Source organism: Ptychodera flava, chromosome 4 (assembly GCF_041260155.1).
Source record: "Ptychodera flava strain L36383 chromosome 4, AS_Pfla_20210202, whole genome shotgun sequence".
Classification (NCBI taxonomy): domain Eukaryota; kingdom Metazoa; phylum Hemichordata; class Enteropneusta; family Ptychoderidae; genus Ptychodera; species Ptychodera flava.
In genome coordinates this window covers 27,759,988-27,787,010 of record NC_091931.1, presented here as the reverse complement: position 1 = coordinate 27,787,010, position 27,023 = coordinate 27,759,988, and the positions used below count along the sequence as shown (strand labels likewise).

Below are 27,023 nucleotides of genomic sequence, written 5' to 3'. Positions count from 1 at the left end.
CTACATGGATCTTTTACGACTTAAAAGGCATTTCATGTACGAAATTCCAGTATAACCTAAAATTTCATTTTTGCCTCTGTAGTCTTATGTGTTTCACCTGTAGAAATCTGCCACACTGAAAATGTGGTCGATTTGATCACTCACTTAGGTGGCAAAATCGTATTTACTAGTAAATAAAACACAATGGAAATCAATTTAAGGCTAAAAAACTGACCTTGACATCTCAGCCTACCATCCACATACTCGAAGGAGAAGCCAACTTCGCACAGACACATGTAACTGCCGAAGGTGTTCTGACAGCGGCGTCTTCGTGGGCACGGGTGTCTAAGCGTTCTGCATTCGTCGATATCTGTGGTTTGGATAAATTTAGAATGAGATGAAATAAAGTAAAAAAAAAATGAAAGGATGTTATTTACGACTGACATCAACGCAATCACATGCAGTGTTTATCGAGGCGCGGCTGCAATCTCCTTAACAATTCGAGGTTTGAGTTGAATTACAAAATGAAGATCAAGTGTAACACCGTAGCCACGTTTGTCAACTCGAGAATTTCATCACAGATCACAGGAAAGTTAATCTATGAATCTATAAATGGCTATGATACCGTGCCGTAGTACCGGTCTGTAGTCCACATCATTATATTATCACTTGTTGAACTTATTAAATCATTTTTTAAACATATAATTCAAATTCAAGAACTCTGGTGACCAGTAGCAAAAATACGGTTTAATCGACAGTGTTGGTACACTGGCAGCTATACACTGTTTCAATGAATTACGCATGAAGGAGCAGACTAGCGGAAAGAAGACGTGGTTGACCCATATAAGGGGGAAAGACAGAAGAGGTGTCTCTGGCACAGATTTCAATTATTTCTTTCCCAGTTTTTCGTTGCTGCTAGAGTGTATACATTTGAACGGCAGAATTTGAGATTCGCCAAGTATGATTTTTCTACTCTCCAATCTTACGATACGCCCTCAACGATGAATGCCTTTTGGGAGAAATGCACGGAATGTTGGTTACGTACGTGGGAATAATTCAATTTCATCGTAACCGCTATATATATAGAAGGTCACAGTTCAACGGTTATTTACGTCACTGAGCAGCTGACTCCTACCATCTGTACGGCACTCACCTACACAGGTCCTACCGTCGGTGTCCACCTCCATGCCGTCTGGGCAATTACATCTGAAACCCCTAGCGTCCTGTATGCAACCATGTTGACAACGAAGTGCTTGGCAACTATTGTCGTCTGTGCGGGCGAAAAATAATTGCATGTTATATCATCATCATCATCATCATCATCATCATCATCGTTCATTATCACCATCACATCATCATCATCATTATCACCATCATCATCGATCATCATCATCATTATCGTTCATTATCACCGTCATCATCATCATCATCACCATCATCATTGTTATTGTCATCATCATCATCGTCATCGTCGAATACTGGTGATAGATGGGCGTCATCGTCGTACATTAAACAGTTGTCTGAGTTTGCGGCAAAGAAACATGAGGATCAATCAAAGGTAGAAGACCAATAACCAGTATTAAAGGCATTTCCTCAATTGTTACTCAGGCGCGATTTACAAAGCAAAGTTCAGATATTACGCTTGTTATATATATATATATATATATATATATATATATATATATATATATATATATATATATATACGGTGTCAGCGTTAACAGGGCTCTCTACACAGATTATCAGATGTAATACAGTACAGAACAGAAAACATTCAAAACAGATGGCCTTGACAACACTCTTATACTTCAGTGATACGGGGCAGCTCACGGTCCTCTCCGTATTGTTGCTTGCACGCAATATGATTGACGTGTGGGCAATATATGCACTTACCAGTTCGTCCAATATTTAAAAAACGCCGCCTGAATTCTAACAGTGTTAAAATTTTACATAAGAGCTAGTTAATTTCTTTTTAAAACGTTAGTTTGGTTTCGTCACTTCCTTCTTTCGTATAACTTATCACTACGACGTGCGTATTTGTTGAGCTAAGGCTACGAGTGCCTTGCAGGAACACAGTCACGATATCGAACTCATGCCTGAGATAAAATCATTGACTGTCAACCAATCATGGCCGATAAGATTAACTTACGTGAACACGAGTGGCTGTTCGGCTGCAGGGTGTAACCTCGGCGACAGTAACAGCGGTAGCTACCATCTGTGTTCATACATCTGTGTTGACAGACTTTATCGCCACACTCGTTGTAATCTGGTGAAGGAGGGGAAAAGCAAAGAAAATCACCGGGTCAATGGGCCGCGTAAATCCAGCAACGTCGCCAGCAAAGTAATGCGAAACCTTTACGAGTCCATGTTAATCTCTACTACGATCATTGATGGATTTCTTGCTAACTGGCGGCCCTGCGTCAGTATCATTCACACGTGTCCACATATATCAGCTGTCAGGCTGCCGGCTGTCTCATTACTTCGTCAGATTATTTCTTCACATAATGAACTAGTTTTTAGCATGTGCGTACTGCTATCAATATACGCGTAGGTTGCAGGAATACGTCAAATTGCAGCTCAAGTAAAACGCCTGCGTTGTCGACTGTGAACGCCATATGTATGGTTACAAACACAAAATCAAAGTTGTGAAATCAGTATTACCTAACGCGGCGCAAATAATAAGCTCGGTCTTTTATGTGACCGGCCTCATATTGGCTACGTATACATAAAAGTATTTAGCAGTTTCATTGCTGTCGTCAAATCGTAAACCCTCAGGGGTCTTTGGACAAAAGCACATTTCTGTGAATCACAGCCAAGTGGAATGTCACGTACTGTGAGGTGTTAGATCATGGAATGGACAACGAATTGTTCTCGAGGTCGTTAAAGACCCGTAGAGAACCGAGCGGTAAGCTTTTCTCGGCATAACTGGATCAACAAAGTTTTGAAATGTGCGGACAAGCAAAGCCATGAAAACACGCACATGTTACATGCTAAAACTTATCTGGTCAAAGACATGCGCAAAGGGAGAAATCTGCAGGCACACTTTATACTAGTATAACTCTGATGAAACATAGACGTGTTGCACTCTTACAAAGTCTCAGGCTTCACCCAGTTAAATTTTGCAAGTGAAAAAACAAACACTCTTTGAAAAATACACAGTCTATATTGCTTTTGTAGTAGTTGTGAGGCATGGAGGAAACCGACCCTGTGTGTGTTTCAGGGACAGACCTCCAGATCTTGGGAAGGGTGGCAAAACCTGGAAAAGTTTTCAACGTGAAAAATGTCGGATCTTTTTGCCTTGCCTTTTATGCACACATTCACACGACTGGAAATGGAGATATAGGTTGTTTGAAGGTTCAACCACTTACTTTTTTCTTTTTTTCTTTCCTTGTTTTGTTTTTTTTGCACAAGGATTTTTCCACGCACAACCCAAAGGGGCAGACAATCGTGCACAAATTTGGAGATGTTTAAGCACGATAATCGAAGTCCAGCTAACCACCCTCGTCAAATGAAATGAGCTTCGTTTTTCTTGCTCGCGTTTTGATTATCCATGACCCTGGCCTAAACACGTCCTTATCAACAGCGCGGGAAACCTTCCTATTGTTCCGACCAGAAGACGGAAAAATACTCGTGATGGCATAGGCTCCAAAACTATAAGTTACAATACTTTAGGATCATTAGGTTCCTGGTGATATATTGATTTGTGGCGTTTGCCGAACACATTTTTACTTTCCTACTGGGTCTTGCTGACGGATACTCCTGTAAATGGGGGGCCTCTGGATATGGGTGATCATGCTACAGTTGGCTTATATGAATTGTATTTCTTCTTTTTTATGTTCATCAGGTGCAAGATGTTAGGTTGATTAGTATTCATTTATGCAAATTATATTAACGAGCATTGATTCGGTATGAAAAGTTTATGGTGAATATTCCTTACGAATGTGGAATATACTTCGCATCTTGCATTGTATAGGCCTACTCTCTCGTCCGTTGAGGTATCCGAACTCTGTAAAACTTAACGAAGAAACGTTGAAAAAAATAAATATTCCAATATCTCTTCCTTTGCTACGAACTACATAAGTGATGCCGAATCCATATGTACATGTAGAACCAAGGGGCTACTCTGTCCGCGCGCAGTACCCTATTACAACCAGATATGAACTGAAAATGCTCACGTGTTTCATTATATATTGCATTTATGTGCAAGTTTGAACCTTTGCTACATGCTTTGCTACATTTAAAGTGTTATGATCAACACAATGAATTTCACCACAGATCAATTCTAAAGGTCATTAAGTATTCAAATATGTAATTAGCTGAAATAAAATAACTAATTTCTTTGAGTACTGTCATTGTATCACAATATAGCATGTGTAATTACCTTGGTCAAGTCCTTCAAGCTCTATATGCCAAACCGTGAAAGCTTGTTAGCTATTTATGCAAATTATGAATTAGCTGACATGAAAATGCAAAATGACTTTCAATACTGTTATAACCTGGTATAATGATCAATGTACACAGCATGTTTCGCCAAATTTTATCAAGTAAATGCCAGTATATATCCCTAATTTGGAAGGTTCATTAAATATGCATATTGGGAATTGGCTGAAAAAAATGTCAAATGACTTTCAATAATCTTGTATCATAGTATCTTTAATGTACATAGCAAGTTTTGCCAACTTTGGTCAAGTCAAAACAGATAAATATCGCTAATAAATGCGGGATATCGGACCGCAGGCGGGCGAAGATTGCATTATAAGCGCGCCAACCCAAACTCACTGCATGGACATCACATTTACGAAATCGAAGTCCAAAGTCAACTACGTCATTGTTAGAATAAGAGAGGTTTTCCATCACACGGGAGCATACCACCACAAATTTTGCACAGATGGCGTTGCACTGGCATTGAAAAAGGGTGCATGGGAGCATGGGAACGCGGGCAGTTTCCCTCGCTGTGGGTAGGAAATGCATTGAGCAAGACACACTTCCGGGTTCGCAAAAAAACGAGGATCCCATTTACGGGGCGCTCAAATATAACTATTTGCTGTGATACATAGCAGAGGCGTATATGTTTGTGATGCTGAGAATAACATCAGTAAATAAATGACGGGTTTTAAAAGTTGACGTTTTTTGCGATGAAACAGACTTCTGAAGGTAGCTCGCTTGGGGAACACGTCATCCCGGCCGCTGTCCGCTTTGACCCCAGTAATTCACACTGGTTTTGGTCGGCCCCAGGTACCCAAGTCACTTCGACCCCGTCACACTTTTGCCTACATGTCCACGGAGACGATTCAACATGTTCCACAACAAAGCCAAGACAAAAATTGAAAATATCAATAAAATGGCTTCACAAAGGCTGAAATACACGATACTCGATGAAGTATGAAGTTTATGAAATGAAATCAAAATGACAACACAAGTGTTTGTCTCGGGTAATACCACTTGAAGTTGTTTTTTCCATACAGTGCAGTATTTGTCAGTGACAAATTAATCTTTGCAATACATTTTTTGCGATGAGCTGGAAATTTGATTAATATCGAGTTAATGTACATAAATATTCCGTTATTTACTGGGACACGTTTATTTTCTCGATCCGCTATCTGCGGACTACGTGCTGAAGTACATTGACTGTTCATGTCAACGATCGTTTCTCCCTCTGCAGAGTTTCTGTATCCCGTTCAACAACGCTGTACCTCGATCACACGATAGTGACGCTATGTAGCTGTGCAGTATTGAAACTTATCATAAAATGGCCACCTCGTCTAACAGTAACACGTATTGTCGGGATTATCGTACGGAAAAAGACTGCAAAAGTAAGACTTATGAATCTTCATCAGAATTGAACACATCATGATTGTACACGAGTATCAACCGTGAATGCACGTTGAGCTCGGCAGTTACACAAGCATGGTACGCTACATGCATAGCCCTACGAGTATGGCGACAGTGTCCGGCTTTGGCTACGCCGCCTACCGGAGGTGGGAGGCGGCGTAGCCAAAGCCGGACACTCTCGTCATACTCGTAGGGCTAGCTACATGCACTGCCGCGATGCCGATCGTATGCATTCCAAGGCCTATCCCGGAATTTGTTTCACAAACAACCTCAAAGGAGAGCAAACATACTTCTATGGACAGTGACGAACACGTTTCTTGGCGAAGCAAATTCAAAACAGTGCAGAAGTACATGAAGTAGGTCATGGCCTTGGACTCTGTGCACGAACCTGATTGGACACTTCAATACCTTTGACCCAAAGTTATTATTCATCAGCACTTCCATGCCATGAGGCTAGGTAGAGAACGTATGTACTCATTTCTGGCGATCGAACAGCGAGGGAAACAATCAATTACCAAGGATAAAGCTAATTTGCTAAACGATATTTTATCTTGAATAGTGAGTTGAATGAGTAATAAAATATCATATTTTTAATGTTCAATACGAGGTTGAAACACGGAGGGACCGTGGTTGAAACCAGTGCTATCCAGCTGTAGCCAACCTGGACAAGCACATTTCACAGCGCCCTCAAACAGTCGATTGTTTTCACTTGTCATACGCGGCGTAACAGAAAAATTAAAACTTTCATAACTTCATTAATATCCAAGCCACGCCCACCAAAACCTTTTCAGTTCTAGCCATTTGAATTCTGAAGATGTCTACCAAATTTGACTGAAATACGTTCAGCCGTTTTGAGAAAATGGACCAACAGACAGACAGACAGACAGACAGACAGACACACAGACAGACATCGCTGCGACATATGCTCACGTGTTCACACGTGAGCAAAAAACTTAAAAAACCACTCCTCTCGGTGACCATAGTAACGGTTAAAGGTCGCCATTGGGCGGGCGGAACACAGTATGCTCCGACGGTAATCGTGATATAATTGTGGTAATTGTTAATATCGTGACAGCATTCCCGAACAGTGGAGTGTCTCTCTTCGAGGTATTTGTTCACACTCGGCGTGTGTCTACCAGCGTGACCCTACCCGGAGTGTGATATTAAAAGTTGAGAAGTTCGATACAGAATATATTGGCCAGACGTCAGCTGTCTCGACGCCTCCAGCCGCCAGTGCTGACTAAAGCCACTAATTGACAAATAGTTGGAGTGTGTTATGAAACCATGACGGGTGTAGGCTTCACTGCTTTAAAATGTGAAACTCTCCCCCCCCCCCCCCCCCCCCCGAAAAAAATCAAGTAAGAAAAACCTGTCATAAAATGCAGGGAGAGGTCAGCGGGTTATTGAGGCGTTCGGTATTTTGGTAGAATTCGTTTGCACATGCAAAAAATGGGAAAATGTCTGTCTTCATACATCGATTTTGGCCGTTCTGCTTGTAAAACCAGGACCTTGTGGGAAAACTTCACCACTTGACAGTATCACCGGTCAAATCACAATTTTGAAGACGCAACGTGTACACAACGGTAAACAATAGGTCCGACCTCTGGCGCTAAATTCAGATGTGGAGACATTGCAACTGACCACTTTGAGAGTTCATGTTTACTCACGTCAGAGACTATAAGTGCAATTGTTTAAAACTTCCCACCAGTACTGCAATTTATGTATAGTCTGATTTATACCTTAAGATAAGCCAGATATATTCACATACCGCACTAAAAAGGTTGCCTTGGACCACCGAAGTGTTAAAAGCGACGAGACATGTTTCATGTTTAACTCAGTGAAAATTTGAAGTGTATTGCTTCTATCATCGTGGAGGCATACAGCAGTATGTATGTATGTATGTATGTATGTATGTATGTATGTATGTATGTATGTATGTATGTATGTATGTATGTATGTATGTATGTATGTATGTATGTATGTATGTATGTGCATGTTGTGAAGTTAATATTAGTGGAAAAATCAAACAGTCTACACTGTATGAAATTTATAAGTTATGATAAAGTTTTTTGTTATCAGCGGGCAAAACAAAAACGCTCTGTGCTGTTACTTGTAATGACCCATCTGCTCTTTGTAACCTGTTTTTGCCGTTAACTCACCTCTATTGCACGTTGGTCCTTCATAGCCGGCTTCACACGTACATCGATTTCGTCCTGTACACGTCCCATGTACACATGGTTTGCTGCACGATGCTGTTTACGAGACAAAGAGAAAATGAAGAGAAAACAAGTTTGGATTAATGGTTCGGAGATACATTTTGTAATCGTTCTTGCATAAATATTTCTTACTGCAAACGATGTCGAAGCTTATGAGTTGGAGGGGGCTCGGTCTATAGACGGAAGAGTTTCAGAAGATGCAACGCGCGTGTCTGTCTACTAGGATGCGCAGGGATGTCATCTCTTATCCTGGCTCTTTGAAGGCGATCTCACTCATCACTATTACGTTAAAAGTGAAAAACTCGTGAAAGTGTGATATTTGGCATCGACTTTGTACGAGATCTGAAGAGTAAACAATAGGATTGACGTTGTGCTGATTAATCCGACATACATGTATTTATATGTAGTTTCTATTTGAATATAAAGCCTTTAACCCATTCTGTTTCAAGTTGATAGTAGCTATTGAGTTCTTGTCTTTAAATTCGCGTTGATATATGTGAATGTGTGCATGTGTGTGTCTGTGTGTGTCTGTGTGTGTTTGTGTGTCGATTCACACGATGCAATGTCACACCTACTCAGCGCCGACACCTTGACGAAGGTCACGGTCTCGGTAGTGTGAGAAAATGTCAGTATTGAAAAGTTCTAATCCGAGGACGCCAGCAGATAATGAAAATGGCAAAAAACAAAATCATAAAATGCAAACTCTTCACTTTTCGAATTGAAGGAGGCGTGAGTGACAGGAGAGGTCGAAATCTGAGCAAAGGGAGATCAGAGATCGTGGTGGTGCAAGGCTGGTTTGTCAACTATGTCGATGCCTCTCGCGTTATCTCTCAGCGACTACCTTCCCAGACGCTAATGAAATCACAATCCAATTAATCATTCCAAGTCGGAAATGGATATTATTTGTGCTAGACTTCACTGATAAACGTACGTAGCTACATGCTGATGGAGTCGCGTAGCTTTTAAAAGCTGTGAAGGCTCATTTGGATGTACTTCGGGTACCTAAAACCGTCCCTGCCTCCGTTCTACACAAAGACACACAAAAAGATTTGCTTCATCGTGCCTACGGCAACAATAGGCGAAAACCTTTTGCGGCAAGTGATACCGCCCAGGGCTTCTCTGGATCGGATGTGTTATTGACAGAGAAATAAAAAAGATGGTGTCTTATTCAACACTCTTATAAACATCCGTCTGACCTTAGAGGTCGTCTTGCGAGGACATCATCGATCTAGCCTAATTAATTGCCCAAGTTAACTGTGAGGGCTAGTGAACAGTGTTTAAATAACGATTAACGTCTGCACTTCTTTAGTCAGATCAGATTACCATCACTTCGCCACCTAATGTCTATATTCCTCTGTGACTTTGCCTTTGATTTAAGTCAAACACTTGACCAGACACGATCCCAATTGAAGGCCAAACGAGAGCCCAGTGAGGGCATGGAATAAACAAATTACGAAAAGGGGGAAAAGTGAAAGCGAACAATCTGTTAGCTGTCAGTATCTTATTTATTCTTTGGGGGAATTTTGTTTATTAGTTTTGATAAGGAGAAACTCCTGTACGAGAAAAGCTGCTATTATTCAGGGCGAAATATGACACCAGAATGCTCCTGATCATAACACTTGATATCCCAAACCGTGGGAAAACTGTTAACTGCAACCGTATTAGTTGGATTCCGATTTCCAGAACTTAATTGACCAGTAGATGACACCAACGACGATTGTTTTCTGGCTGATTTATCGAGGTGTACAGGGAACAAACGATACTGTTCTAATATCATCAAATTCTGAGGAACTTCATATCAACGTGGCCAAAGTTCGCCACACACATATCTGAAAACCCATTAGTAGTCAGTACAGCCACTTCACTGTGGTACATCGCTTGTTAATTCGGTCCAAGACACCACGAATTGTTAAACAAAGCTTACACTGGTCATATACTTGAAAAAATTATGTGATGCAATTCGCACCAATAACTGAATCCTATACCCCTTTAGCTTCAGAAAATGGACGATGATTGCAATCCCTGTGATCATGAACAAGCTCGTTCATCATCAGTGGTTGTAAGATGTTTAACACTTACTCTAAAAATAATCTTTATTGTTGTAACACACATCGAAAATTTTAATCATATAATGTGAAATTTCGACCAAAAAATTTATCAAAGAACAAAGAATAATCATTCTAATCGCTGAAAACGCCTACTTAAGCTACTCTTTAGTACCTACCTACCCACCATTCATCAAACCACATAGCATCATAACTACAAACTTACATACATAAGATATATACACACATACATACAATTACATACATACAATTACATACATACATACATACATACATACATACATACATACATACATACATACATACATACATACATACATACATACATATATTACATATATTACATACATTACATACTTATAGACAGTCAGACAGACATACAGAGACGCAAATTTTAATGATCGCAACAAAAAAAATGCCTGAAGCATGGGAGTATGTATCACCTCAGTTACATTAGCCACAGATAATCTTTGTTGTATTGCTGTCACTTTATTTTATTGGGGATGTGATATTTGCAGGGCAAGGCTTGCATTTTGGCTCATGGCTTTCCCTTCGTTCAACGGAGCGTGCTCCTGATGGTATAGAAAACACGACAGCGTAGCTGTTGGAAGATTTAAGCCAAAGATTTAACCTTTACATCCGGTATTTCTTAACACTTTGTGAACAACACTTAATCCATTCGGACAATATGGTACCGATACTATTCCGTTTCACTGGGCCATATTTGTTTCAAATGTGGGGGTCATTTCGGATCGTTCCAGTCGATTACGAAAGTAGTATCGCCGCATTCACAGGACCCGTGGCGGTCGTCCGTCGGGAGCCCGTCGGCGGCGTTCAAAAGATTAAAACGTGCCGATTGAATCGTTATCTTTCACAGACCACAGAAATATCGACATCACCTAAGTAGTTTTGCTCTTGACAGACCACAGGGCGTCCACACTCTGGCGAATTCTAGGAGTTACCTGCGGTCTTGCGCAAAAGAGCACACAAACATCTGGGGAACACGGAACGTGCAACAAGAATGACGTGAACCGTGCCATCTTCGTAGGTGGTAACTTTCAGCCTTCCAATTAGCATGGAATTTTCACCTGCAATGCAGAGCTATACCAATCTAACGATCTGCATTTGCTAATTTAAAGCCATTAAACGTCGTTTGGCATGATTAGATTAAGCCAATTAAAACTTTTCATGGCTGCACACGGACGCAAGGATCAGAGACCAAGGTTACGCAGAACGTATTACAAGACCTATACGGTACTGGAAAACATGTACAAATTCTTCTCTTTCGCCCTAAAATGTGGTTATGCAGAACAAATTTTATCAAATATACATCACGAGTTATTTGACCATTAACCTTGATACGTAGACTTGTCCCAAGTATTTGGACTTCATCATGGCTTAATAAATAAATACATTTCAGTAAAATCCTCGCGTAGGTCCACAGAAACCTACACCTGGGCAAGAACATATCCGGACTGTAGGAAAAGGTTAAAAACGGGTTAGTATGAATAGGAGACAGGGAATGACTAAATTAGTTGAAAATCTTAACTGAAACATAAAAATAAAAAATGAACATTAAGCGATTAGAAGGCTACTTTACTTGACCCGGTAAATTTTGCTCTCTTGTTTTGGTGTGCAAGAGTCCATAGACAGTACAAGTATGAGGGTTACCTGAAGGGTCACACACATACCTTCAGTAGAGACAATCAGAATGATTTCTTGTTCACCGCTGCGACTTGAATAAAGTGTCGGTAGTCTCCAATGTAGTAAACACCCATCAAAACGAAATGCATTTTCGACGTAGCCCTACCCATAAGCTCTAAAGGTTAAAATCCAAGGTTTTAACCCAGTCATGATACGCGTATCAAACATTTCATAAAAGCTACTTGCCGAAGAGAAAGTTAGTATTCGCAAAATGGGTTTAGTGTTACCTCTACATACACGAGTTTCATAAAGAATAGACGATAGCCCAAAGTCTCGAAATACTGACCTTTGAAGGGCTTCCTACATTCTCCAATTGCGTCGATTCAAATGACACACAAAAATGAGCTCTCAAGTTCGGCAGTATTTTGACGACGTTCTTTTGAAAAGCACACAAACTACAGTGTCTGGTGAACGCCCAAAGTCAAGATCTTAAAAAAACATCGTTGTATTAAGGAACAGACAGAGAATTAATCTGTAAAGTAATGCAAGGACAGATATTTTGAGTCTTATGATTCAGAAATTGATCATGATATGTATTTTTTACCGAACTCTTGGAAATTTGAAAAATCTCCAAAGGTCTACCTGTACGGTAAATCGCGTAAATTTGTGACAATGAAAAGGTATTTGGGATATATGTCGTAATCTGGAGAGAATGACCCAGATATCCAGCAACAACTGAGGTATATGTATGCCTCGGCGAATCCAATTATTCGTATATTTAGCCACTGTTCCCATTCAGTCAAACAAGTCCTATTTAGATCTTTCATGTTTATTTATAAACATTTGGTGTAAGTATTGTGTAAATGAATGCTCTGTGCATGTGGGTGGCTTATAATAGGCTAGCCTATAACAATGCAACGAGAATTGTTTTGCAACTAAAATGTGCCAATATCTATAGTATTAACAATACCTGACAGAGAAATATTTTAAATTTTGCTTCACTGTAGCGTAAGGCACTTTTAGCCTTACTCTTCGTCAAATTGAGAGGAAGAATTCGCTGACTAGTATTTTTAAATTCAGATTCTTATTACTTGTCATCCTTTTGGACGCACTTTAGAAGAGTCATATATAATTTTAGTGTTTTTTATGCTTTCTTTCATTTTCTGTTTTGTTTGTTGATATGGATCTATGTTGGCCTGAAATAACCAGATATGAAATGAAAATGCTCACGTGTTTCATTATATATTGAAGTTATGTGTAAATTTGAAACTTTGCCACATGTTTGCAACTTCATTGAAATTATGAACAATGATCACCGCTGATTAATTCTAAAAGGTCTTGAAGTATACAAATATGTAACTAGCTGAAATAAAAATATTAAAGTTATTTGACTGCTCTTATTGTATCACTACTTTATATAGCAAGTGTAATTACCGTTGACCAAGTCCTTCAAGTCATATATGCTGAGCTGTGAAAGCTCATTAGATATGCAAATTATAAATTAGCGGACATCAAAATGTGAAATGACTTTCGATATTATTTTAACCTAGTACCTGGTATAATCATCAATGTACATAGCCTAATATATATCCCTAATAAGCAAAGTTCATTAAATATGTAAATTAGGAATTGCCTCGAGTAAAGATGCCTCTTTAATGATCGTCAATAATGATGTATCATGGTATCTGCAATATGTGTAGCAAAATTTTGTCAACTTTGGTCAAGTCAATTCAGATATATATCGTTAATTAGGAAAGATCATTAAATATGCAAATTAGGAATTGGCTGAAGAGAAAATGCTTAATGACTTTCAATAATGTTGTATTATATTGTCTTTAATGTACATAGCAAGTTTCATCAATTTTGATCAAGTCAATTCAGATAGTTATCCCTAATTATGAAAATTCATTTGATATTCAAATTAGGTTTTGGCTGAAGTAAAAATGTCTTTTGACTTTCAATAATGTTATATCACAGTATCTTTGATGTATATAGCAAGTTTCAACAACTACAATCAAGTTAATTCAGATATATATCCCTAATTGGGAAAGTTCATTGAATATGCAAATTCAGAATTGGCTGAAGTAAAAATGCTTAAAGACTTTCAAAAATAGTGTATCATAGTGGCTTCAATACATGTAGCAAGTTTCATCAACTTTGGTCCAGTCATTTCAAATATATATCCCTAATTAACAAAGTTCATGAAATATGCAAATTAGGAATTTGCTGAAGTTAAAACGCTTAATGACTTTCAATAATATTAAATCATGGTATCTTTAATATACATACCAATTTTGGTTAATTTTGATCGAGTCAAATCAGACATATATCCCCAGTTAGGAAAGTTTATTAAATATGCAAATTAGCATTTATCTTTCATGTCATCCCTTTATGGTTCCCACTGCTGATATATCTTGATGTGATCAACGTTTTTAGCAAATCTCATCAAATTGTGTGTAGTCGTTTTTAATGTATATCCGTTTTTTCTAAAATCATTAATTATGCAAATGAGCAAAAAGTATGCAAGCCACACCCACCAAAAACTAATCAGTCCTTGCCATTTGCCAACTGAATACATGTACCAGATTTGATTCTGATCTGACGAGCCATTTTTGAGATATCGGACCAACAGACAGACAGACACACAGACGGACAGACACACAGACAGACAGACAGACAGACATCGCTGCGACATATGCTCACGTGTGTAAGCACGTGAGCAAAAAATGAAGCCCGAAATAAAAATAATGACAATAATAGTCGCGCAAATTTATGTCTGCAAGAGATAGTAATCAACTACAAATTCAAATAAATGTCGATGTATGATATGGGAAACGTCTAACAACTTCTGTTTACTCTGATGCAATGCTCTGTACTGAATTACCTGATTGTGCTGCGCTGTGCTGTGCTGTACTGTACTGTACTGTACTGTACTGTACTGTACTGCACTGTACTGAACTGTACTGTACTGTACAAAACCGCGCCACACCGAAGCACACACAGCACACCGCTCAGCATTGTACTGTACTGTACTGTACTGTACTGTACTGTACTGTACTGTACTGTGCTGTGCTGTGCTGTACTGTACTGTACTGTACTGTACTGTACTGTACTGTACTGTACTGTGCTGTGCTGTGCTGTACTGTACTGTACTGTACTGTACTGTATTGTACTGTACTGTACTGTATTGCACTCTGCTGCACTCTGTTGTATCGTGCTCTGCTGTACTCTACTGTACTGTACTCTACTGTAATGTAAAGTAATGTAATGTAATGTAATGTAATGTAATGTAATGTAATGTAATGTAATGTAATCTAATGTAATCTAATGCAATGTAATCTAATGTAATGTACCGCACTTCACGTCATTATAATGGATGTTACCATTATTCTTTCAAGTGTGAAAATGCACGGTTCCCTACACGGTTCTCGATTTGAATAAAAAGGGTAGCTATTCAACGCACATTGTCAGATTTGATTGAAATTTTGCAAGCCTGTCGATTTTATTGAAATTATCACTGATTCAGCACGAAACATGATTAGATCTTTGGTAACGTGACTGAAAACTGATATTTTCACGCCAAAAGCCATATATCTATATAAACCCAATATTCCAGCCGCTAGTAATACAATTTGTGTCGTTTTATCTGCGTATTTGAAAAGAGTACTTATCACACATGTCGAAAAATAAATGACCCTTAAAAAGGTGCTTGATATTCCTTGCCAATAATATTCGAAAAACAAGTATGAAACGCAAAACAATTATGTTTAAGAGAGTGTTTTGAATAAAAAAGGTTAAAATTGGATAATTTATTATCAGTCAATGGTCATTACACACGTTTGTGTACCATTTTTCAGAATCTGTCCACTCTATTTCAAATACGTTTGTACTTAGCGGTTTGAATATGTGATTATTTTCAATATATGATTTTGATATGGCTCATATCTCAAGATATGCACAAATTTAGTTTTCCAATACAACATAATCTACTTTGGCCAAATTTCACATCATTCGAACCCTATAACCAGGACCTTCCGGAAAATTACTTCCTAACTAATCTAACATGCCATGCATGGGCCTACCTTTAGTGTGCCATAGTGCAGTGCAGTGCAGTGCAGTGCGGTGTAGTGTGGTGTAGTGTCGTGTCGTGTCGTGTCGTGTCGTGTCGTGTCGTGTAGTGTCGTGTAGTGTCGTGTAGTCTAGTGTAGTCTAGTGTAGTGTAGAGTAGTGTAGTGTAGTGTAGTAAAGTGTAGTGTAGTAAAGTGTAGTGTAGTGTAATGTAGTGTAGTGTAGTGTAGTGTAGTGTAGTGTAGTGTAGTGTAGTGTAGTGTAGTGTAGTGTAGTGTAGTGTAGTGTAGTGTAGTGTAGTGTAGTGTAGTGTAGTGTAGTGTAGTGTAGTGTAGTGTAGTGTAGTGTAGTGTAGGGTAGTGTAGTGTAGCATAGTGTGGTGTGGTGTAGTGTAGTGTGGTGTGGTATGGTGTAGTGCAATGTCTTGTAATATGCTGTATTTACTATACTTTGTTGTTCTGTGCACTGCACTGCACTGAACAGTACCGTACTGTACTGCACTGTGGTGTGCTGTGCTGTGCTGTGCTGTGCTGTGCTGTGCTGTGCTGTGCTGCACTGTACTGTACTGTATTGTACTACACTGAACTGTACTGTACTGTACTGTGCTGTGCTGTGCTGTGCTGTGCTGTACTGTACTATACTGTACTGTGCTGTGCTGTGCTGTGCTGTACTGTACTGTACTGTACTGTACTAAACTGAATTGTACTGTACTGTACTGTACTGCGCTGTACTGTGCTGTACTGTGCTGTACTGTACTGTACTGTGCTGTGCTGTGCTGTGCTGTACTGTACTGTACTAAACTGAATTGTACTGTACTGTACTGTACTGTACTGTGCTGTGCTGTACTGTACTGTACTGTACTGTACTGTGCTGTGCTGTGCTGTGCTGTACTGTACTGTACTAAACTGAACTGTACTGTACTGTACTGTGCTGTGCTGTGCTGTGCTGTGCTGTACTATACTGTACTGTGCTGTGCTGTGCTGTGCTGTACTGTACTGTACTGTACTGTACTGTACTGTACTAAACTGAATTGTACTGTACTGTACTGTACTGTGCTGTACTGTGCTGTACTGTGCTGTACTGTACTGTACTATGCTGTGCTGTGCTGTGCTGTACTGTACTGTACTAAACTGAATTGTACTGTACTGTACTGTACTGTACTGTACTGTGCTGTGCTGTACTGTGCTGTACTGTACTGTACTGTGCTGTGCTGTGCTGTGCTGTACTGTACTGTACTAAACTGAACTGTACTGTACTGTACTGTGCTGTGCTGTACTATACTGTACTGTGCTGTGCTGTGCTGTACTGTACTGTACTGTACTAAACTAAATTATACTGTACTGTACTGTGCTGTGCTGTGCTGTGCTGTACCGTACCGTACCGTACTGTACTGTACTGTACTGTACTGTACTGTACTGTACTGTGCTGTGCTGTACTGTACTAAACTGAACTGTTCTGTACTGTACTGTACTGTACTGTGCTGTGCTGTACTATACTGTACTGCATTGCATGTTTCAAATAAATACTTCAAATAGGATGAATATGCTAAATTTTCTCTCTGTGAAAGACTGAAAGACTATTTTATCCGCCATTCTTTCAGCATGTTGCATGACATAACACAAACGACTGACTTCTAACATGATGCAAAATTTTAAAAAAAGGTGCCCTAACACAGTAGATGTTATCCCTTTCGAGGACTGTCACCGAAGCTGTTTCAAAACGCATGTTTCCAGGAGCTATAGTAGCGAGGTCAAGAGGGTATACAGCACGATTTATTTGCGATGGACTGAAGAATAGCGGTATAGCCTAGAGAAATACAATTGATGACTTGCAGAGGACACCTTACTTTGAAAGGAAATACAATGGAGCCCTTACAGACTAGATATACTTTGCGGCAATTTCGCCGCCCTATATTCTTCTTGCTTCCGGTTTCACGGTCACAGGTCCCAACCGAGAACACTTTACTTCAGTGTTGACTAGAGAAGCGACCGAACGGACGACCCTGTCCTTTTGTAGGCACAACGTGTAAGAAGAGCAGCAATGAATTATTCATGAAGGTTTCTACGCGGACCCTGAAGCGAATAAACTTGGAAAAATCAAAGGAAACGCAGTCCGGATTTTACCAGTGGTGTTAATCACTACATACTGTATCGTCTGCATCTTTGTTTGGGTGTTGAGCCAAGGTCTAGGTACAACAAGTACTTTGATTTCATTTCCTCGGACAGATGATCCCTATAGTAGTCTGATTCTTTTCGTCTCTTCTGAAATCGATAGCTCTTACTTCAAAACAGAAGCGAACAGAGCGTCTTTGTTTTGTCTCTCTGTGCCTCAGACTCGTACTTTTTTGAGAATGTGAACGAAATTACCCGCCTAATTCGGCAAAATTGGGAAACACGGTTTGAATTTTAAGAGGGGCATTTGTTTAGCACATTGTGAACCAGACGCTCAGTCAGCGAAAAATGCATTCAGAAAAATTCCGCTACTTGTAACAGACACAGGTCAATGGGCTGGCACCGACGACCGAAAAGCAAGACAGTAAGGGGGGAAAAGACGCTTTACGGATTTTAATTTAAAAGTCTTATCGGGATTTTCATCGATTCCAAAAATAGAAGGAAAAAGTTGAGATAATTGCTACGGAAACCAAAGAAAGGTCTTGCATGCATGCGTGCGCACAGATAGCCTAATGACCGTACAGGCAGATGGACTGAGATCAAAATATCAATACATCCTCTGAGCGAAAGAAAAGAACCCAGCATGCAACACACAAATCCACTCTGCTATCCATTGCTTAATCCATAAATCCAATCCACCCAGCATCTGGGTAATTATCCAGATTGGTAAGTATGTACGCAAAACGTAAGGGTAAAATGGACATTAAAAACATTTGGCAAAGAGGCCCAATTGTTAGAAGGGAACCCGTTTCCTTCAGTATGACCTCCGCCAAGGCTGTTTCGTCAGCTCAGCTTTAGGAAAGTCATAATGACGGCCAAACCTTTTGTGGTGGTTCCATGGTACAAATTAAATAATTGGTCTTCTTAAGAACCAGAAAGAAGTAGCTCAATTTCTATTTGTTTTTCTCAAGGCTTTCGCGCAAACTTTGCTATCAAAGAACTGGAGGACTTTCATCCCCAGTAAAGCCTTTCCCTCGGGCTATTAATTCTACCTTTCAGGGTTTAAACAGATAACCTTTTGTTGGTCCACCAGGGAGAAACCTGACACAATTATGCGATTCGATCGACTGTTTTTACTGGCGGCTGATTTCACTTTCAAGCAGGATAACCTTAGTGTAACCTTTTTTTCTATGCTCTACCTGTTTTGCAAGAAGCGTGGGGAACAGACGGGGCTCTGTGCAAAAGCGGGGCAAAGTTTTCTTTACCTGTAGACGGCGTCAGCAAAACTGAATCAACGTAACGCCACACATCGACCGACCCGTGTGCAATTTTTACGACTGCACTATATTCACTCTGCATAATGTTCAGACCAAGGAGGCAGAAGAAAGACTATCTACCTCCATGCTCAGACGCGATTGGTCTGTATCAGTACGGGACGGGTGGGCTAGAATGGTGTTTAGTTGGATGAAATGTACACTTGCTCCAAGTCTTAGGGTACATATATAAACATCAAAACAGAATAAGTTGAAGGAATAAACTTCAGCAGACTGTCGGGCTAGGTGGTAGGCTGGTGCTTAGATCGTGGGGTGAACGCCTTGCTTGTCCGGACAGTAACTGCTCTGACGAGACAAGCAAAGCGACTTGGGGGCCAGTCTAGATTAAATGGTACTTCTTAGTTACATTCAAGACGAAATAGCTCCTATTTGTTGTAACATGCAATTTTTCAGGTCTATAGGGCTGACGCGTTTTCTTTTTCCTCGCTGTTGTACATTGTAATTAAAATTATTAGCTTATGCAAACACGAGGAATTATTGGCAAAGTCTGGCAAGGATTTGGAAAGCTGCGAAAATGTTGAACTATTAACATCAAACGGTGAATTTGCTTCATATTTGCACGGCATTCACCGTCAATTTCTGGGAAGAGGCAATCTTTGTCAACAAGAAAGTCGCGCAGCCGCAGACGGGACGGCCCCTCCCTTCAAGATGTAGTTGTCGACAACGACATCGACATTCTACAAAGACAGGAAAGGGAATAAAAATGAATTTTCGATTGGCGTATTCATTTTTTTCTCGACCAAAAGAAAAATTGTAATATCTTGAGAGTCCAAAAAGCAGCCCTTAAGGTGTAACCGATTCTTTTTGCCACGTAATTATTCTCCTTTGCAAAAGGGAAGGCACAACTTATACGCAGGTCATGATTCGCTGATTATTGAGTATGTTGAACGAAATTGAATACACTCTCGCCTCGGGGACACGAATTTGGATTCTCAAATTTTTACAATTCTTTTGTGATATACCACTTGTTGCGATTCATTTTAAAGCTTTTGGTGTAAGAAAACTTTTCACCGGCTTAGTTTATCGAAAATTTTATTTTTCTCCATAGAGTTATTACAAGGATGGCAGCCATTTTGAATTTTAAATAAACGTCAATCTTGAGTTATTTGTTTCCCAAGTGGCAAAATTTGCACCCCCGATTTTTATTCTTGACTTTTAAAGAGAATGGTTGAAAGACTTCTCAAGGAAAGTTTGAGGAAAAGTTTAAGTCTTTCACTTTCGATGCGCGAACCTTGGAAGACCTGAAACATACACAGGCCTCGCTTCAGTACAGTATATGCACTTCTGACGCGCTGAAGACAGGAAGCCAATCTACGTAATTAGAAAGAATCATTCGTGACGTAATCAGACAGATATTTGTTCAATATCTATTTTAAGACTCCATTCCCAGCGTCCATTCTTGAGATATCTGCCACTTATAGAAATATTCGAACTCGGTGCTCTGTCTCGCGCAAAACTATTTAATTAATTACGTACGTTGCAGTGGGGTAGCATTCGTTTTAGTGACCAGCAATTTGACATGCGTGGCGTGATATTAAAACTTCTTCATTGACATCATGACATCGCTGAAAGATTAGGCGGAGTCAGAATATTCCACATCGTCACTGAGCATGCGTGATGAAGTCCACAACGTGCGAACTATTTCGCGATGAGTCGAGTGATTCACCTCCCGACGGTTGTAGAGGGACCGTGACCTCCCTGATGTTACTGAGCGAGTCCGTATTCAGTGTCAAGCCGATGATTGTGATAGAAAGAGGTCCTACGGGAGCCAACCCTTTTATGTGTACATCGGGATTTAAGCACGAAATAAGGTGAAAAATAAATACACAGACAGCATGCCTGTATTGTATAACGCTTGAACCCTGTCGGACCTGCAAATGCCTGTAAGTACTGTGAAATGTACGATGAAGGCATAAAAAGAACTACTTCTCAAGGGAGTATGAATGCACAGACAAAGCCATGCAGTCCGTAATGTATCACGACATTTTCCTGATACTTACAAGGACATGGCAGAGGAGATGTCATGTTGAAAAACGGAACAACAGGTTACCATATAGGTGGTCTAAAGCCACACTGCACACATAGCTATACTCCATTTCTGCCTACATTCACTTGTCATAAATTTTTGCCATGCAAATTACTCCATCAGGAGACCATAAAACTGCGTAAAGTCACAGTTGTTATAGCATTTGCCGAATGAGTGTCACATACACGGTACTATTGACAGTAATTGTATTAGAGTTAAGCTTACTGTCCGACAAGTCCAAATCCCCGATATACAAAAGTTGCCCAATTCGGGGATTAGTATGTTGTTGCGAAAGGAACAAAGCGCACTTCAGACAAATACAAGTAGGGCATATTTATCTTGGCACTGTACAAGGACCCTGGATGTCTCGATCAGAATTTCTGTCTTTTGTGGTAGCACATCGAGTTTCTGCGTCACGTCAGAGCCAGTGAGGCAGTTTTGCCGACAAAGGTCACCGCTGATTGCTAGACACGACGTCATTTTTGCTTCGGAAAATCTATTCTACATGCATGTGTGACCTCCCCTCGTCCAATTAAAACGGAAGTGTGTTGCTTTCAGGGCCGCTGTAGCATTGGAGAGTTCAAAGGGACATTTTTACAGTACATGTATATCATTTCATGATTGAGAATTGTGTCCAAGCACGGAATAATTAAAAGTTTAGAGAACAACTTTGAAAAATTTCAGTTTGTCACTATCCTTATTGGTGTTCAAGCAAAATAGACTATAACAGGTCGTTCCACCATCACCTTTCAATCATTAGCAATACTTTGAATTTGTCGCCTCCTCGCTTTGTTCTGTAGCCCTGTAAAAAGGCACATGTATGAGTTAATTATATATATATATATATATATATATATATATATATATATATATATATATATATATATATATATATATATACATCGCTCTGCCATACAGGTATTGAGCACTGTTTACACCGTTAAGATTTCTTTATAGGCTTTATAGGATATATATATATATATATATATATATATATATATATATATATATATATATATATATATTTCCGTTGTATTTTAGTGCATTAATTATTCTCGTACATATGAAACCTTCTCTCTAATGATTGAGTAAATATAAACACAGCCAGCCTTTTCGCGGTTTATTTTGCGTACTTTGATTTCTCAAAATGATTTCTAAACATTAGAGTAAGAATAATTTTCAGGGTTATTCAAATTATTCATCGTGCTTTTTCTACTGGTCATCTGGGGATTTCATTTCGTAACGCACGCACCAGAGGGCCCTGTATTGTCAGTTTCTGTGCGTTTTGACTTTCGAAAAGGATACTTTTATGGTTATTGCTCTCTACATGCAAAAGTCAAGATCCTCCTGGGGGCGATACCACGAGCTGTGGGCAATTTTAAAGGATTAGGTCTGAAGGATAAAAATTTTTGAATGGATATCGAAACTCTGAAGATACCTTCCTAACTTCAGCTGTGTTCGCTCGTCTGAGCTCGCGTGCTCTACTAGGTGTCTTCACAAATTTACGGCGCGAAGACTGACATGCAGCCCGATCAATTAAAGTCAACGCGCTGAAAATGCCGTGCCTCGGGCTTGTTTACGTCGCTGAAGCCAAAACCTAGCCGGCAAATCGTCTGTTATTAGCACTTTAAGACTTAGATTTTCAATGACTCCGTTTATCCACCGTGATCAGCCAATACCAATAGGCAAATCGTTCTTGCATTGTTTATTGTGAACAGATAACTAGATTTGTGAAAGGACTCTGGGTCAATTCTAAGGAAATGAAAAGTTCCACCATTGAGCGAAAACAAATTGAAATACGCTTTCTTTATACTAGCGGCGTCTGCATCATCCTCAACATGTGATTACAAATGGCAAAGGCGACGAATAGCCAAAGGGTCTTTGGAAGATTTATATCAGGGCGTATGGTAATTGATAACGTGGTGTAGCCCCCCACTTTAACTTGAAATGCTGATTAACTTTGAATTACTAGAACGGTTTTATTTACGAGGGCGGATAACTGAACGATAAATGCCGGCTTTGTCTTCAGAACCTGCAAAGGAACTGCTTTCGTTTAACTTCTGACATTGTCTTCTGTATAGAACTGGCCATTTTCAAAAGGCTGTTTTCGTTAAACATGTTTCAGGTGCGGGTCCGAAGGGGTGTTTTGCATAACGAGGAATTCCTCGCAAACTGTGCTACGTTCGGCGGCCACTGTTCACACGCCTTGTCCTTGCTTACCATGCAAGGGGGAAAAAACATCTCTCGTGACAGAAAACAAGCGCTTTTTATTGTCATATGAGCATTTGACCGCCAAAACGACAGAACAAAATCCTTGCCGTCATCAATGGCCAAAAATGTAAACCAGTCAACTATCGCAACCAACTTTGTATGTTTATAGCACAGTCGTTTGGAGAGCTATTCAGCGCTGGGACTATTCGCCCCATAGACGAGTGTACAGAAGCGAGAAATACCCCATTTCTCGCTTCTGTACTCTCGTCTATGTGGCAAATAGTCCCAGCGCTGAATAGCTCTCCAAACGACTGTGGTTTATAGCCTTGCCGCGTTGCAGGATCTCTGGGTTTCATCATAAGTCTGAGCGTCTTGGGGGCTTTTCATGGTCATCTCATCTCAATCAGGATGGACCGAATACTGGCAGAAAAAATTTAAAGCCTCCGATGCGCTATAAATTGTCGGAAACAATATGGGGATCTTGGACAAAATCTTCTGGCCAGACACAAAGAAAGTTTTGTTAAACAACTTCCAGGATAAGAGTCCCGGAAGACTTAAGTGACCTTCTTCGTTTGAGATAATTTTTTTCTCTCGCTCTAGCAATGGTATGTATACAAAGGTAAATAAACCGCGGATTTCAAGTTAAGATAGGCCGTAAAATAGCATTTGAAGAATAGGCTTTTGATTGGAAGACAATTTGAATACTGATATTGTAGTGTGAAATGTCTCTGTTACGGCATTCAACTCACTGTTTCTGTGTTTGTTTACTCGGTGACTTCCCGTATATCCCCTTGGATCTATATGATAAAATCTTAGATATTAAACAGCAAAGAAAACCAACCGTGAATTACCGAGCTCAGAGTATCGACATCCATTGCTGTTTACAGCTACAGAACGTACAACTTCTCCGTAAGCTAGTTGTGAAATTGAGCAAGGAATTTAAATCAATTGAGATATAGATCTTCGGGTTATTTCATGAACTTGACTGGACACACCGTTGGTTTCATACATGCACAGATTCTACTAGTATCAAATGAATGGCCGTAGTACTGTGGCCACTCAAAGGGCTTTGATTGGCCTCTTGAAGTCAGAGGTCACGTATTATTACCTCGAATGCGGGTCGCCGGGTCAACGACTCAAAACAAACCCATTGTCCACCCATCACAAATACGTGTGCAATTTTGACAAAATCCGCGAAATAGTCCTTTTCAGTGTATCAAAAGCAGCTAATCAGCGTAAAGGCTGCAATTGAAACCACGAGCTGCCCTCTTTCCCTCTAACAAGTCTCGACTAATTAATTTCTATCGTCGCTGCGATACTTTTCCGAGTTGAAAAACAAAAGTACGATTTTCTATGAATCTAACAACGATTGCTGGTTTGTAGTTCTTGGCAATTGGGAACAAAATGCCGTCATGTGAGCTTTTTTAAGTCGCCAGTCTAACGATAGTGGGATGAAAGAAGCCATATGGGATGTTTCCGTGACGCGCCTGCGCTCTACAGGTCCATCTTGTTAATACCTTGAGCTTTCTTGATTTTTCTGGCCCATTCACCTTTTCCCCTTTATGATAGAGTTCCAATGAAATCGTCCATGAGCCAAGGTCCTAGCGTCTGCAAGAAGGCCGTCGACGCCAGTATGACCAGTTTTAATGCAGGGAGGGAGGGACCATGGAGGTAGAAGTGAGACTCGCTTCTACCTCAACGGAGAGATTACGACAGACAATTATAGCGTGAAAGAACGCGGCTGATTTTTCTGATGCTGGTCTTCAACCTTTGAACGACATCACCTTACAACTAGCACATGTCGATAAGCTTCAGTGACAGCAATTTCATCTAGGACAATGCACAGCAACTTGAAATGTGATCGTGCATCTTCGCCAGTTGTTCGCTATTAAATTAATCACAGTCTATCTATGGAGCTACCGTGATTTAAATTCACACGCTGACTCACCGTGTAGGCACAATATACCGAGCCGCATGTACGAGCCTTTACGAGGTAACTAGAGACACAAACCATGGCCACACGTCAATGACAACCCACTGTTTACAACCAAGGCTTTTTTCCCGATTTGCAGCCGGGCCACCGACACTGTTTTTGTCGGGCGGCTAATTCACTACCTGATGCATTCGCCAGAGAGGTGCGTTGGACAAAAAGCGCACGGACGTACCATGAATAGCGGAGTTGAGCAAGAAGCCACGTCTGTGTTTATTTTTACTGATAACTTTCCCTTGTTTTGATAAAAGATGTAAAGATAACACGGCCGGTGTGACGCACCATGCTCTGGTCTGAGGTCTAGGATGTGGATAGAAAGGCTTGAAGTGCCAATGAAGACAAAATAGTTAAGTTTTTCATGGAGTAACTAACGTAGGTAAGCTGTAGTACATGCAGTCTGAACCGGACAGCCTCGCTGCCAAGAGCGCTATTTAAACTTTGATCCTTTAATTTGCTACCGACGCCCAAGGGCAAGTCTTTAAAGTCAAAAAGGTTCTAGTATACCTTGACCACAACACAGTGCCTCCAGAAGGGATTGTAGCCGTAATAAGTCAGAAACTTACGTTCACATTGACCATTTCTGCCTCTTTTCCAACCATAGCAGCAGCCGACCGTGTTTCCGAATCGACAAAGGCCCCTTTGAGAGCTGGATCTGTGTGTGGCGGAGCTGACCGGCTCGATTCTGCGAGAAATTTGTACAGCGGCTTAGTTAGCAGAGGTGAAAGAGAAGAAAGCAACCGGACGTTGTACAAACAAACTCAGAAATAACAAACAAGGAAATATGCAGAAGTTAAAAACAAAGATATATTTTTTTTTGAAATGAATTGTTTTCAAATGTTAAAACTGATCATGATAGGACGCCAACACCTACCTGCACAGAAGTACAATCAGTGTCACTACAGCAAGTGTCAGGGATTTCACTAAAGGCGTCTTCGTCGACATTTTCCCTACGTCAGTTATTAGTTCCCCGAGACTTTTCTCCTGGAAGTCACCTTTTAGAGTTTTGACGTTTGGTAGGCTGCTGTGGCTTGAAGACTTCCTCACGGTGTCGAGTCTCTCAGGTAGAGTTTCAGCGGCCGAAAGCTCCAGTGAAAAATCGCACCTACGGTCAAGTGCAGCGCCTGTGGCAGAGTGTGTTGTCGGCGTTAAACTGGCCGGTGATTTGAATGCTCCGTGGTATTGACTAACGCGCCCTTATTTGACTCTCACCGACCTGGCTGATAGGTCCGCCCGGCTCACAACAACACTGTGCTTCGAATAGCCTCTCGGCGAAATCTCAGTGTCCCGGTGCCAATTTGCATGTCTTAAATATTAACAACATTCAACTTGTAGGCTAAGACACCAAAGGGCTGCGGAAGCTACGTCATAACGATTGTGCCTTTCACACTGTCTAATTGGTGTTTGTCAGCGACTGGATATCATCAATGCCGTGACACCCGGAACACACACGAAAAATCCACGGCAAAACATGACATCAAATTACATGAAATATATAAGCGCAAGACTAACAACGAGGAGACATTTAATACCCATGCATGCATACTTT

At 40.3% G+C, this 27,023-nt stretch overlaps 1 protein-coding gene across 1 annotated transcript in view; it reads right to left on the bottom strand.

Moving 5' to 3' along the window:
- Positions 1-26,997, bottom strand: part of LOC139131355 (uncharacterized) — a 36,287-nt gene extending 9,290 nt beyond the window's left edge. Inside the window, exons 1-6 of the mRNA XM_070697369.1 lie at positions 26,349-26,997; positions 26,041-26,159; positions 7,971-8,063; positions 2,129-2,245; positions 1,133-1,249; positions 215-349 (exon numbers count right to left, since the gene is read on the bottom strand). Of these exons, the coding sequence (XP_070553470.1) occupies positions 215-349; positions 1,133-1,249; positions 2,129-2,245; positions 7,971-8,063; positions 26,041-26,159; positions 26,349-26,419 (652 nt within the window). The 5' untranslated portion in view covers positions 26,420-26,997. The remainder of the gene's footprint in view (positions 1-214; positions 350-1,132; positions 1,250-2,128; positions 2,246-7,970; positions 8,064-26,040; positions 26,160-26,348) is intronic.
- Between the last annotated feature and the right edge of the window lie 26 nt (positions 26,998-27,023).